This window comes from Glycine max, chromosome 13 (assembly GCF_000004515.6).
Source record: "Glycine max cultivar Williams 82 chromosome 13, Glycine_max_v4.0, whole genome shotgun sequence".
Lineage (NCBI taxonomy): Eukaryota > Viridiplantae > Streptophyta > Magnoliopsida > Fabales > Fabaceae > Glycine > Glycine max.
In genome coordinates this window covers 11,270,110-11,285,554 of record NC_038249.2, presented here as the reverse complement: position 1 = coordinate 11,285,554, position 15,445 = coordinate 11,270,110, and the positions used below count along the sequence as shown (strand labels likewise).

Below are 15,445 nucleotides of genomic sequence, written 5' to 3'. Positions count from 1 at the left end.
TGGAGGAGAGAGAAGAAAGTTCTGGAATTAAGGGGAATTAAATGGTGCGGTGAAATCCGGCAATTAGAAAGCGACACGTGTGGCTTGGTGACACTGGAAAAAAACTTTAGCATGTGAGGAAGGTGTGAGCACTGAGCAAAAAAAAATTAATAAATAAATAAAATTAAAAAATGACATTGTAGGACACATGGGTTGAAGTGAGAAAAGAAGGATTGGAGAGTTTATTATTTTTTATTGGACAAAATTAATTGGCAAGTACCTATCAATGGAAAGGTTTTTTCCAAATATTACCCTAAGTAACATAATATTATCATCGTCTTTATATCCTAACGGAATAGTCTCATTAATTTGAAGATCATGACCATTTTCATACTCCAACAAAATATTTAAAATTGATTGGCAAAAATTAATTGGCAAATACCTATTAATGGAAAGGGTTTTTTCAATTTTCCTAACGTTTTTGTTTCATTTTTAAATTGGCACTATAATATTTAAAGCTGATTGCAAGCTCCTTTTACTTCCAAAATCACGAATTTACTATAAATTAAAATAGAGAAAGAACAAAATGTGATAAACAAAATACTCTTCACTATATGTGTCTTTCCTTCATAAATCGGGTTTATAATAGTGAAATCAATTTTCGTAACTTCATTATTATCAAAACAAAAAGATCATATCATACTTTTAATGAAAAAAATACGAAAGTGAAATGAATAAAATTACTAATATTAAATAACTCAGTGTAACTAATATAAAAAATATGTTTTGAATTTACGTTTTTCAGCAAATTGTAAACAATAAAATGCATTACCTGTAAATCATAATGATTAAATCACAACTTTAAACTGTCAAAATAAAATAACATAAAAATTTCTCCATCAATCAAAATGGGATCATCATCACTCTATTTTTATATGCAACTTCTTTTCAGATATTACACTATCAATTTTACCAAATGGACAATATAATATTTAAAGATGATTGATAAGAAAATCTTGACGGAGGCAAAAGAGATAGAGGAGAGAGAATTCGTTATTATCAAAACAAAAAGATCATATCATACTTTTAATGGAAAAAAAAAAAATTTCATACGAAAGTGAAATGAATAAAATTACTAATATTAAATAACTCAGTGTAACTAATATAAAAAATGTGTTTTCAATTTATGTTTTTCCAGCAAATTGTAAACAATAAAATGCATTATCTGGAAATCATAATGATTAAATTACAACTTTAAACTATCAAAACAAAGTAACATAAAAATTTCTCCATCAATTAAAATGGGGTCATCATCACTCTATTTTTATATGCAACTTCTTTTCAGATATTACACTATCAATTTTACCAAATGGACAATATAATATTTAAAGCTGATTGATAATAAAATCTTGACGGAGGCAAAAGAGATGGAGGAGAGAGAAGAAAGTTCTGAAATTAAGGGGAATTAAATGATGCAGTGAAATCCGACAATTAGAAAGTGACACGTGAGGCTTGATGGTATTGGAAAAAAATATCAGCATGTGAGGAAGGTGTAAGCACTGAGCAAATTAAAAAAATAATAAATAAAATTACACATGGATTGAAGTGAGAAAAGAAAGATTGAAGAATTTATTATTTTTTATTGGACAAAATTAATTGGCAAGTACCTATTAATGGAAATGTTTTTTCCAAATATTACACTATCAATTTTACCATATTATTCAAATCAGCTTTAATTTTCTATTTATTTTTGTCGTAATCATTGTCAATATATTAACATTTACATTTAATGTTTAAAGGTTCTATTTTTATCTATTTTTCCCCATTTCTTTTTGTCTAATTTTGATTTGTTTTTGTTGTCTATGTTTTCTTTGTTTCTTTATTTTTTACCGTGCAAAAGCTTAAATGTTTTTAGTTTGCCTCTATTGCATGCACATCTGGTAGAATAACACACTACAGGTGCAATTTTTATCTGGAAACTCCACGAGTGCAGGTTTGATTTTTTGGTTTATGATTAAAATTTTTCATATTCATCAAAAAGTTTTAGCTTTTGTCTTTTTTTGGGTTTTATGATTTTTCCCGCTTCAATCCACGTGTTATGCCCGTGTTTGCTTTTATTTCTTTTCCTCTTCCCATTATTTTGCCCCTCCCTCCGCGTGTCCTGCCCGGGTTTTTCCATCTCTTCTTTTCCCATTGCCATTCCATCCTCATTCTCACTCCGTTCACCCTTTCCCATTCCCATTCTCTTCTGATCCCTTTCTCTCACTCCTCATTTTTTCTAAAGAGAGAAAAGGTTGTGACAGACACAAAGAAAGAAGAGAAAGATCAGAAAAAAAGTGATAACGTAATTTCATGAGAGAGATAAAGAGGAGACAAGGGAAAACGTAGTTGCAACACCTGGCACTCAGGAGGGATTTTTTTGGGAAATAAATGAATTATTTATTAATTACAAAAACGAAATGTTGCTGGAGCTTCTACACCTTGCCTTGCATTTTCGGTTTATATCTGTATCATTAGTTAATTTTTAAAAAATGGTTTTTTACAGCCCAGAATCTTGGGCCTGTCTTCTAAGCTTTTTAAACATCTAAGGTTGCGATTTTTAAAACCAAATCTATGATTTTTATGTCTGCTTCCACCATTACATTACATTATTATTTATTTGAATTAGTTATTAAAAGCCATCTAATTTGGTAAAAAATCTTTGCTTCATGCCAAAAAATTAGTCTTCTCAGATTATTTATTTATTTTATTATATATATAATATATAATATATAACATAATTACTTTGTTAACACCTATCATATTAAATACATGTTGATTATTTTTTGCTCATATATTTGTTTCACTGCATTTTTATAAATATCAATATTGGTTGTGGACATTCAGTAAACAAAAAAAATAAAATTAGTCACAATGATTCAGATGACTCTCCACCTCCAATCTTGCCATACTCCATTGAATGCTCCACAATTCTCAAACCTTTTCGTATTCTGCCCCTTACACATTTTCACCAACCACTGTGTCACTTCAACATTTATTCTTCACAGGCCACTTCTTCAACATATATTCAATGTTCATTCCTTGAACAAAAAATACTAAAACAGCTTAGAGAATGCCTTCAGAGTTATCGACTGACTCAACCAAGACAAGTACCAGTTCTGATTTATCAATAGCTACAAGCAAGGTGCATGTGAAACCAATTACTCGCTTACTTTCTCAAAATATTTTGAACATTGTTCATTCTCTGTTTTCCTGAATTTTTTCCATTTCTGCTCCGTCCACTCTTTCTCTCCTGCGTTTTTTCCATTTCTTATTCTCTTCTATTCCCGTTCTCACTCCATTCACTCTTTCACTCCATTCACATGGGATTTTGTTTTGCTTCCTGTTGGCTTAGCTTTTAGTTTTGTATTTTACTTCCTTTACATTCTCGGCCCCTTGCATGTAATTGTTTATTTTTTTTTTGTTACTAAAATTTTTTATTTGGTTTTTATGTATATTGCTTTCGACTGAAAGACTGTTTAGCCTGAAAAAATGCGTGACCTTTGTCATACCTGCCTTTTCTTTGTCTCCTGCTATTCTGATCTAGCTATGCAGCCAAGCCTTCTTTCTTCCTTTATGTTTTGAATGCATGCACAAATATATTTTGACTCATTACTATTGTCAACTGTTATAAAGATTGTTTTGTTTATTTTTTACCAGCAGACAACGAATACACAATTTCCTTTGTTATTTGATTGTTAATCTATATTCCAGTCGAACGATACTTTATGCCAGCATCCTGTTAAGTTTGACATGAGTATCACCCTAAAAGTTTGATCCAAAAGATTAAAGGCACATTTACAGCAGTAAGAATGCTGCAAAATGAAACCTTTATGTCACAAACAATGTACATACAACTTTTTTTCATTTTAATATGTTGTTGTCATTCTCCACATATTTTAGACGTTCCTATTTCAGTGCCATACTTGATTTTCATTTTTGCATTTCCTCTCACTGCAGATTGAATATCCAACTCACACTAATCCATTAATCCTACAGTTCACTGCAGTATTCCATAATGATATGGTAATGTTACATACTAATTGTTTTTATTCTTCATGTTGTTTCATATTTGCTTTCTTGCTATAATTATTTGCAGGACAATATAGAAGTGCCCACTTTTTACCACCAACAATGGACACCAGAATACCCTGAGTTTGTCAACTTTAGATATGATGGAACAATATACCAAATCAAGCTAAGGCAGCATCGGGAAAAAGTCTACTTTGCGGAAGGGCTGAAAGAATTCAGAAAAGATTTATCAATTTACGAATCTGTGATCATTAAATTCTTGGCATGCAACAGCAAATCCATGTTTGATCTTTATTTCGTTCCCTCACTGGAATGCCAGACTTGCGGAAGGCCAGAAGTTATGTCAAGACAACATATTTGGACACTTGAAATCACACAATCAATTCTTGGTGCACCAGGACCACTGGTAACAATGAAAACCTCTTCAATGTTGCTTATTAATTCATGCTTATATATCATGCTATTTTTTTCCCATGCAAAGACTCCCCAATTATGCCATGACACATGTAAATGCCTTCAGTCAACACATGACCATTCTCAGGAGATTTGGACCTCCATTACAGTGGAATGTTGTGGTGGTTGATGGTGGAGTTGGGCGCAGATATGTTGTCCAACCATGGTATCAATTCCTTGCAGATAATGATTTCTCCCATGGTGATGAAGTCTCCTTCTATTACAGGACCATTGATAAAATATGGGAAATTGTCATCCGCCGGAGAAAGAATTGGGAGTATTAGAGTTAACTTATGTACTTTGATTTTTCTATCTTTTTGTCTTTTATGAACATTTTGTCAATTACATGGTCTCTTTCTTATTTACTTATTTGACTTTGAACATTAGATATATTATAAATGTTTAATCTTTTTTATTTTGCACATTAGCTTAAATTTTATTTCTCTTTTACACATCAGTATTGGTTCATAAAAACATTTTTATTTTATTTTTTGCCAGAGTTAAACATCCTACGCATGGAGTATATTTCTGATGCAGTTGAGATGTATTCCACATAAATTTTGGCTTTCAAATTTTGTTTTGTCATATGACATTGTTAAAGAATGTATTAGTGAGTTTTGAGTTTTCATGGTTTGAATTTGAATGAAATGAGTCTGTTTTATTTAATCTGCTATATTAGTAATTTATAACTGTTGTACTACGAATTTATTGTTTAGTAAACTGAACATTGTTGATGGAGGGATATTGTTGTCTACTCTGCTCATCTTACACATTCCCTGCTATGCTCATCTCATATTTATTTGCTGCTTATTCCAGTGCTTATGTTTTACAGACCATGTAATATCCATGTTCTGTTTTTAGATTTACTTGATTAGAAAAAAAAACTTATCCCACCATGCTGTGACCTTTCGATATTTTTGCTTCTAATTATTGAACATTTTAGTTTTTTAAAGTTACGGGGAAAAGTTTTTTGTTTTTTCCTAACCTTTGTGTTTTGCATTTTCGTTTCCCACAAAATTACCCTTCTTCACTAAATAAGAAACCCAATAGTAACATAAGCAATGGATTCTCTCATTCTCGTCCTGCATTTGGAAAACAACAGCACAGAGTAAAAAAAAGAAATAAAATATACAAAAAATTAAAGATTAAACAAAAATTGTGGATTTTTAAAGATATAAAAATCAAATTTTATATTTTGCAATAAAGAGATCATAGTTGTGAATTTTAATGATTTTAAAAATAGATAATCAATGTTTAATATAAATAAAGAGATCAAATTGTAGATTAAATAAAATTTAAAAAACAAAATTGCATTTAAGTTTAGCAATTTTTAACTATTAAAATGCTATATGTTTAAATTAATTTAAGCTGCATATTTTTTTACATTCAAATTGCTAGAATAGTTTTTTAACTTTAAACTACAAAGAGCATTAACTTTGTGTCCCGTAATCATATACATAACTAAAATTGTTCTAAAACATTATTTTTTATACATGATTATAATTTTTTTTGCTGAATTAGATTAAAATTTATTTAGGATAAGAAAAGGTTATTTTTAAATAATATTATTTATAGAGATTACAAAATTATTTAACATAACAACAAATTATTTTTATAGACTGAAACATTTTTTAAAACAATGACTAAAACATTATTTTTTTATAAGTGTAAATTATCTTTTATAATGAAAATATTACTTTCATATGCCCACTAAACATTTTTTAAAACAAACACTACAAAATTATTTTACAAAAAAACTTATTTTTTTTAAGTGTCAATTATCTTTTATAATGAAAATATTACTTTCATATGTCCATTAATTATGAAAATTTAGTCCCTTTTCACAATAAAATACATCTAAAATAAAAATTTTCCTGCAAAACCACAATATTTTTTAATTTATTTCCTATATTTCTTTTATATAATTTAAATCAATTTTAAAATGTTTTCAACACAATCAACTCTTGATACAAATTATCTTTATGTTATATACAAACAACACCCTGACAAATAGTATTTATGTCACTTACAGTAAAATTATACAAATAACACCCTGACAAATATTATTTATGTCACTTACAGTCGAATGATACAAACAATACCCTGACAAATAGTATTTATTTCACTTACAGTAAAATATCGACCCGTGCATTGCGCAGGCACTCCACTAGTATATTAATAAAATTAACTTTAAACTAAAATTGTGTTTACCGTGGTATTACAACTTGCATGGGATTTGCTCTTAATTATATGTGTGTATTTTTTTTTCTAATCATGGTACTAGTATGAAATACTCTCATTAAAAAATAGTGATTAATTTTTTGTTAAAAATTATAAGATAAATATTTGTTTCTTAATATAATTTATTTTATACTCCAAATTAATCACAGTTCGAATTCTAAACTATTTGATTAGAGAATATAAATTATTATTACTTATGTCAATCATTATTGGTGTTACATGTGTCTATTTTGAAATTGATTCTCTTCAACTCCATTCTTCATGGAGGTAACCACTAGAATTGTTCTGAAGTTACATCCTTGGAGTGATAGATGATTGCATAAGCATCAGCTCAAATTTAACACGTTGTCAACTCCTCTTCACAATGCGCAAATGTAATAAAGTAACTGATGCTTTCAGAAAAAAAAAGCAGTTGATGATAAATTTTTTGAAGCACTAACAGAAAAAAAATTAAAAAAATTATAAATTAAAATTAGTTTAATTTTTTTAGAGAAACTAAAATCACTTAGTTTATTAAAAACAAACTTATTTTAACATATGTATAAATTAATTTTAGCTTTTAAAAGAAACTTTTTTTTCCAAAGTTTATTTAAATAATGCATAAATTAAATTATACAAAGACCAAAGGAATTTAATTTAGTTGATCAATATGATGCATGAATTATTATAAATTTTTATGTATATCTTTTATTTCTAGAAATAAAAAAGTTATAAACAAAGATATATAAATTATTCATATTAATTAGATCCACTTTTTGTCTCTGATGTACGGTATTTGAGCATTTCCATTGAAGAATAAGTATGCAATATCTACTATCTCTTTATGCATAAAATAAGTTGTGAAAATTTAATTTTATCCTGTTTTAATTTGATTTAATGACACATGCTAATTTCTTTGTTTTATTTTTTTTGGCTTAATTACAAAATTTATCCCACTATTTTGTTTATTTCACTAAATCAATCTTCTCATTTTTTAATTTCCTATTTGAGTCTCCGATATTTCAAAATTATTATCTTAGTTCCAAGAGTTAATTTTAATTGATGAATGTTAAATTTTAAATGTTAACTATATTAGAAAATCACAAAAATTTCAACTCATCTATGTTTTCACATATATAATTTGTTCGAAAATCACAACTCTATTTTGCATTTTTTCGAAAAGGACCCATACTTTTTTTGTTTCTTGATTTGAGTGTGTTTCACATAAGTTATTTTCAATACTTAGGTTTTGTGACATTTATGTTGATTGATAATTGAAAAAAGCAAAGTAAAGGTAGCTTAAAGCATAATGCAATAAAAAATTATTTGAGAATGATTTATGTTGCTATATGATTTAATTCTTGTCATGTAAGTTAAGAATGACTTCACAAAAAGAAAATGATTTTTTTTTGTATTGAAAAAGAAAAAGGCATTGAGATCAACTAGCTTAAAGCAAATACATTGGTTAATATTATTACATGACATAACAAGGATGATTTGGAATCTGGAATGTATTTATATAGCTTAATTAATTATAGTTTTATATATATTTAAATTACATCGTGTTGATTGAAAAAGATATTATACAACTGCAACTGCAAGGTTTCTTTGAACTATCCTGATTTTTTTAAAACTTTAGCTTAAAAATTTAAAAATTTAATCATTATTTAATCAAAAATTTTTTTCTGAATTATTCTTATTCTTTTAAGACTTCAGCTTGATGAGATATAACCATATTAAGGTATCACATGGTAATATCTTATTTTTTACTATTTTAATAATCTAAAAATACTACTCAATTACACAACAAAATAATAACATTGTACCAAAGATACATGTAAATCGGGATGTTACAGTAATAATTATATTCTAATTGATAATAGAATTTATATATATATATATATATATATATATATATATATATATATATATATATATATATATATATATTATTCTACGGGATGATGTATATGAAAATCAAATTCTCTTGCTTAATCAATTCATATTAATTAAATGCACAAATGTAATATATTCTTATTAAATGCATTAACATATATTCTGAATCAATTTTATTCTTGTTTGACTTAATTATCTAATTCATGAAGATTAAAAAAATATTAGTTTATTTGATAATAATAAATTTGTCTTAAATTTATATTTTTTTCCCCAAACTATCGTTGTAATTAATATTTTTTTCTCTTTTAATTATTTGTCAATATATTATATGTCTTCTAATTATGTAATTGTAATGTATAATTTTTTTATTACTATTTAGATATTTAGACGTTGTGCAGTTTATTTTTAACAATCGTATTATTTATAGAATTAATTTGTTTAAAATATACTTTGGATTATATCTACTATATCTACATTAAAGATGGATATATTATTGATCATATCTACTAGTATCCAAATTCATATGCATATATTTTTTTTTAAATTAATTATGGTTCCTTATATTTCAAAATGACATGTATATGAAAAAAATTATGAATAATAATATTTTTTATTAATTTAAAAATAAATAAATATTTAATTTAAAAAAATAAGAAATCAGTTTTATGTTATCCCGACAACTTTATAAAACATTGCGTCTATCTCTCTCCATCACAATAATTTATTACATCTTTCTCCCTGTTATAAGATTTGCCTATTTGCAGTTTAATTACATAAGAGCATTTAAAATACAGAATTGTTTAACTGAGTTGATTTGTGGATTTTATCATCTATAATATCGCATAGATTTAAGAATTTTACGCAAAAATTACTCTAATTCTTTGATTGTTAAAGTGAGTGCTCTTAACTAAATTTCTCTCATTTTATATTCCTCTCGGTTTAGAGATACAAGTATTACAATGTTATTTCTTCATATATTAACGCATACAATTTAATTTATTTTCCTTAATACCATTAAAATAAATTAAACTATTTTTCTTGGACAATGGCCAATATTATATTGTTCTCTCCTCTTATGTTCACATCCTTTTCCAAGTGATGTACTTAAAGTATTATATTATCTTAGGCCTCTTATCTTAAAATAGATAGTTAAATTTAAAATATTTAAAGAATATAGTGCTAAAATAACAATCAAGAATAAATTTTTTGAGATAAATATATTCATTACACTTATTAAAAAAAATCTTTATTTTCTTTTAGATTTAAATTTTTTAAAAATAGAAGTCTTTTATTTTATTTTCCTTGTTCTTAAACAAACAAAGGGTTAATGATTATTCATCCTAAAATTTTCACTTTAACTTCTCCCTTTGCCAATTTCTTTAGAAACATTTACGAATCAACAATTATTTTTATTGTTTATTATTTATTTCTTGATATTAAAATGTTATTATTTAATTTATATATCGTCTTTTTTGTGAATAAATTAAAAGTGTAGGATTGATGGTAAAGAAGTTAAAGGATGAAAATAAGATAAGCGCAGACACATTTATTTACGGAGGGCATGCATATACCATAGCACGCCACAAGAATACACATTTTATTGATGAATATCAATAATGAAGTTGAATTAGGGGCACTTGGGTGTTCCTCTCTTTGTTTTCCAATTGTTATAACATGGACATTCTTCCTTGTGACCATAGGTTCCTGATGGAACGCACAGACATTTCGCACAGCACATGTTACAGAAGTTCAGGCACGCCTTCTTAGTCGATCAGCCTTTGAACAACGATAATCGCAAGCCCCCGGACATTCTGAATTAATAATGCAACCAATGTTTCAATTCTCAACATCAAATTTTGCAACAACAAAAAAGAAGTCTCAACAATATGACTAGAATCACTACCTTGGGGCGTAAGTGATCCTTCGCCGCCACCCTATAGATGTAAAAGGAAAAAAAATAATCAAAAGTCAAAGGGGAGAATAAATAATATACATGCTGCTTACACATTTGAACTATAATTATATTTAATTGGTCTCATTCTAATAACATGTAAAGCTTTCATTCAAAAACTGTGGACAAGGGTGAGAGAAGACAACAAATTCTTAAGTAAAAAATTAATATATTTTGAATATTGTACGGATAATTTAAAACCAAATAAATTAAGAAATCAAAAGAAAAAATGTTTAAAATATAAAAAAACGCAATTAATCTAAATAATAATAAATTGAAGGAAAAAAGTAGAAATAACAAAAAGTATCAAATGATAATAAAATTATATGATCACTAATCACTGTCTATAGCAGGCTGCTGGAGTTTTCAATATATATTTATCGCTGTTGATTATATAGGGAAAGAAACATCATCACTCACATAAGCAACTTGAGTCACAAAAGCCATGACAAAAATAAGAAGAAGTGCACACACAACTTTAGTCATGATGCTTTGATTGGTCTTTCTCTTGGAACAAAGTCTAACTGAGTTAATTAGAAACTGTGCGATGGTCAAGGAGTTATATAGAAACCCTGCGAAGGTCAAGGAGTTATATAGATGCAAATAGAAACAAGTGATTGGACACAAGTAAGTAATTAATGTATTGAAATTAAGGTTGAATATTTGAGTATTATTCTCTCTTTTATTAAATGCAATCAATTTTTATTAAATGCATTAACATATATTTTGAGTCAATTTTATTATACAATTATCAATTCTGCAAAAAATGATACTATTTTTTTTAAATTTAATATATATAAAAAGTTGTGTTTTATTGGATGATGACAAGTGACAACTCCATATTCATTCATTGTATACTAAAGGCAATCAATTCTTATTAATTAAATGCATAAATGTAATAAATTCTTATTAAATGCATTTAATTCTTATTAAATGCATAAATGTAATCAATTCTTATTAAATGCATTAGCATATATTTTGAGTAAATTTTATTACTTCATTTATTCTTATTTATAAGATCTAATTATCTAATTCATCAAAATTAAAAAAAAAACATGGTTAGTTTAGTTAATATCAATAGGTTTGTCTTAAATTTATAATTTAAGTCTAAATTATCATTGTAATTAATATTTTTTCTCTTCTAATTGCTTATCAATATATTATATCTTTCTTTAAATTAAGAGTATTTATAGTCTAAATATAATTAATACAACAAACATTATAGATGAAATGTTATAAGAAAGGAACACTCAACATTTCAAACTTAAATTTTATAGATAGGAATGAAGGGAGTATATATATATATATATATATATATATATATATATATATATATATATATATATATATATGCGGGGGCGTGGAGTGGATTCCTTTCGCACACATAAAAAAGTTTTTCTTTTGCAACATACGTCCCCTATATTTAGACCGTATAATTATATTTGTTTATATTGTTTTGTTCTGAATAAGATGGTAGTTTGCTTTAATTTATACAATAGCATAATTAAACATATACATGAAAGTTCAATATTAAATTGAAAAGATATTAACATATAAGTTTGTTCGGTAAATGTTATCCATCATGCACTACATATATAAGATCCTAGACAATACGATTACTGCTTATTTTTATTTAAGCTAGGTTATCCAAAAATTCAGAAAAATCCTTTTTCAATCATTAATATGAATTTTAAAAAAAATAATAAATTTAATCACTACAAAGAAATTATATATCAATGAAAAATGTTAGTCCTTAGACTTATCTTATAGAATGAGGTTGAGGTTAGCAAAAACTGTAGAAGTCAGGAATTAAAAAGAATTATATTTAATTATGTAATAATTATTCCATAAACCATAGGATTGGCTCTTGGAATTGTAATTTGAATTAATTCTGTAAAGACTTTCAAATATCTCTAGAGAATAACTACAGGCTTATCGAGGGGTTGAATTTAGAATTTAGTAAATTTAGTTGTATATTATAATTTATGGGATAGGTTTTAATATCCTAATTCCAAAAAAAAATTTGAATGTCATAATTAAAATTTAGAATTTCAGTTCTAATTTCATGTCTCAATTTTATATCTAATTCTGTTTTTTTTCTTCACTTTTTGATATTAGTGTAAAATATTTATAAATTTTGCTAATAGTTAGTTTTCCCGGATGAATTTTATTGGTCCCCTTTAGTTGATTCACCTTTTCAATCACGTTTTATTTATTTTTTATTCATAAAATTCAAGTTTAAAATTTTACTTAAGTAAATCAAACTCAATATTCCTTGAATCAACGGCTTATTGATCAATTATAAAAGACAATAATAATACAAATGGATTAATATGAACATATATCAAGTCAAAGAAGAAAAAGATTTTTTTTTCTTGGAACAGAATATTGTTGTTTTTAATCTAATATAATAACATATAATTAAATTGTGCTTTTGGTTAACAATAAAGCAATTTTTTTATATATATTTCTAAGGTGAGAACAGAATCTTTCCATTTCGACACTGACTAGCTAACCCAAAATAGAATTTAAATTTGTAATTATATTAAAAACTCTCTCTCTCTCTCTCTCTCTCTCTCTCTCTCTATATATATATATATATATATGAATTCAAGTCATTGTCATCGATATATAAAAAGACTACATATAATAATATAGATTCTCTCTCTCATTAAAATTGTTATTGGTTCAAAATGAAAATCCAAGGAGAACACACAAAAATAAAAATATCCAAGGAGGATTGACTTCTTTCAATATATATATATAAGCATATACTTTACATATTTTCATGAAGAAAGATTTTCAATTAGCGCGCATTAATTGTCAATATAAATATAATGATGTTAGTAAAATAAAAACAATATATCAAAATGTTAGTAAATATTAGCGTGAATTTATATTATAGCTTTTTTTTTTACAAAAATTTAGATTATAGCTAGAAACTCTTTCATTTATCTTCTTCAAAAATTAATTTTAGCCTTTTCTTCAAAAAATAATTTTAGTTTTTTTTGAAAAAAAATTAAACTAATTTTAACTTATAAGAAAAATTTAATTTAACTTAATTTGTTTCTTATTTTCCTTTTCTAATATAATATTTTCCTCCTCTGGTCCATCCCAATGTATATACGTGCATACATTAATGAAAAGAGAATTCAATTTTCTCTTGTCATGTTTTTCTCAAAACTCTTAAATGTTGCCAACTACTAGCTCATATTTTATATAAAAAAATACTCACATAATATTTCATTTCCATTTTTAGATATGCCAATATAATTAAATTTATGATGAGATAAAATAGATTCAATCAACTGCTACAATAAAGATAAGCGTTTAATTAATTACCAACATACATATTGTTGGTTCCAATGGAATTAGATTTAAGCTTGGTAAAGTAGTTTTCGAGTTTAAACAAATGAATAAAAAATATGATTGAGAAAGAAAATTTCTTTCAAAATGATTAGTTAAGTTTGTAAAAAAAAAATTAATTATCATCAAAAATTACTTTACATGAATATAACATTGTAACCTAAATTAAAAAAAAAAAACATGAGCACTCAAATATATTGAAGTTAATGATGTCGACGAATTATCATGTGCGAATTTCAACAAACAGCATCCATCAATTTTAAAATGCCTCAAGTTGTCATACATTGCCTCAGAGATTCCGCGGCTACCTTTTATTCTTTTCTCTCTTTATATATATATATATATATATATATATATGATATCAGGATGCATGCTGCTTGACGATGAATCTGTAGACTTTGATGTCATAATTGAACATGATCAAGAATAAAAAAAATAATTGGAAACGTTCAACCGTATCCATATATGGAGCAACTGGCTCACCGCCTGGACAAATTAGAATTAAGATGCATTTTATTCAGCTTATAAATTATTGTAATTCTGAATCCAAGGCCTGGTGCATACAATGATAGAGTTGTCGTTAGGTTGCTCAACAAGTGGTTATGAAACGGAATAACATCCGGCAGAACAGAACAATGATTGTCAACCTAATTACTCAAAATTACGAAAATTTCCTTGTTTAATTTGTATAGTATTTTGTTTCCCTTAAAGTAAGGTATTTTTAGAAGTTACAGGACTAATAATCTCTGAAAAGAAAAAGAATGTAAATTAAAGGACAATTCCTCCATATGTATAACTAGAAATCAAACTCATATATGTCGTGTGTAATTAAGGTCTAAACTATTAGTCATTGGTGTCTTTTTTTTTTTATATATATAAATTTTATAGTAAATTATTTATCCTCTTAGTTTTGAATCCGATTCCATTTCACATGTATACGATATATTTACTTTTTTTTATCACTAATATCATCATCATTGTCTCTATTATTATTATTATCTCTATTATTATTATTATAGCAAGATAAATTGTATTGAAATAATTAACATTTAAAAAAATATTATAGTAAAATTCACATTAATTAATTAATTTTTTTTTATATTATCTGTTACTCTCTAAATAAAACAGAATAAAAAGTTATCTTACTTTGTGTCATTCACTCCCTGAATCTTAATAAATGTGCGTGTAATTAGTCAACTGTAAAATGAATAATCACTTCCAAAATGCTACAATTTTTTGCCAGACCAGAAATGATAAATAACTTCGTGTGTTGGATAAGCTATATGTACATAGGCAGTATAACTAGGTTATGATTCGGATAATTTGGAAACTTGTTTTAATATCAACATGCATGGATTCTGGCAGTTTCCGGATGGCGATGATGTGATGTATTAACATTATATTGTCCATTAAAGTGGATGTCTGATGTGAATATGATATTTTATTGAACTTTGTTTAAGGGTAAATCATATCAGTCAATTAAAGAAGTTTTCTACATTTCAACTTATT

At 26.2% G+C, this 15,445-nt stretch overlaps 1 protein-coding gene across 1 annotated transcript; it reads right to left on the bottom strand.

Annotated features, from left to right (window-relative positions):
• Nucleotides 1–10,145: 10,145 nt before the first annotated feature.
• GASA18 (gibberellin-regulated protein 18) lies at nt 10,146–11,146 on the bottom strand. The gene is given in 4 exon segments (XM_003541640.5): nt 10,146–10,389; nt 10,392–10,430; nt 10,523–10,553; nt 10,991–11,146. Coding segments are annotated over 4 exon segments (279 nt in total). The 5' UTR covers nt 11,057–11,146; the 3' UTR covers nt 10,146–10,246.
• Nucleotides 11,147–15,445: the final 4,299 nt, after the last annotated feature.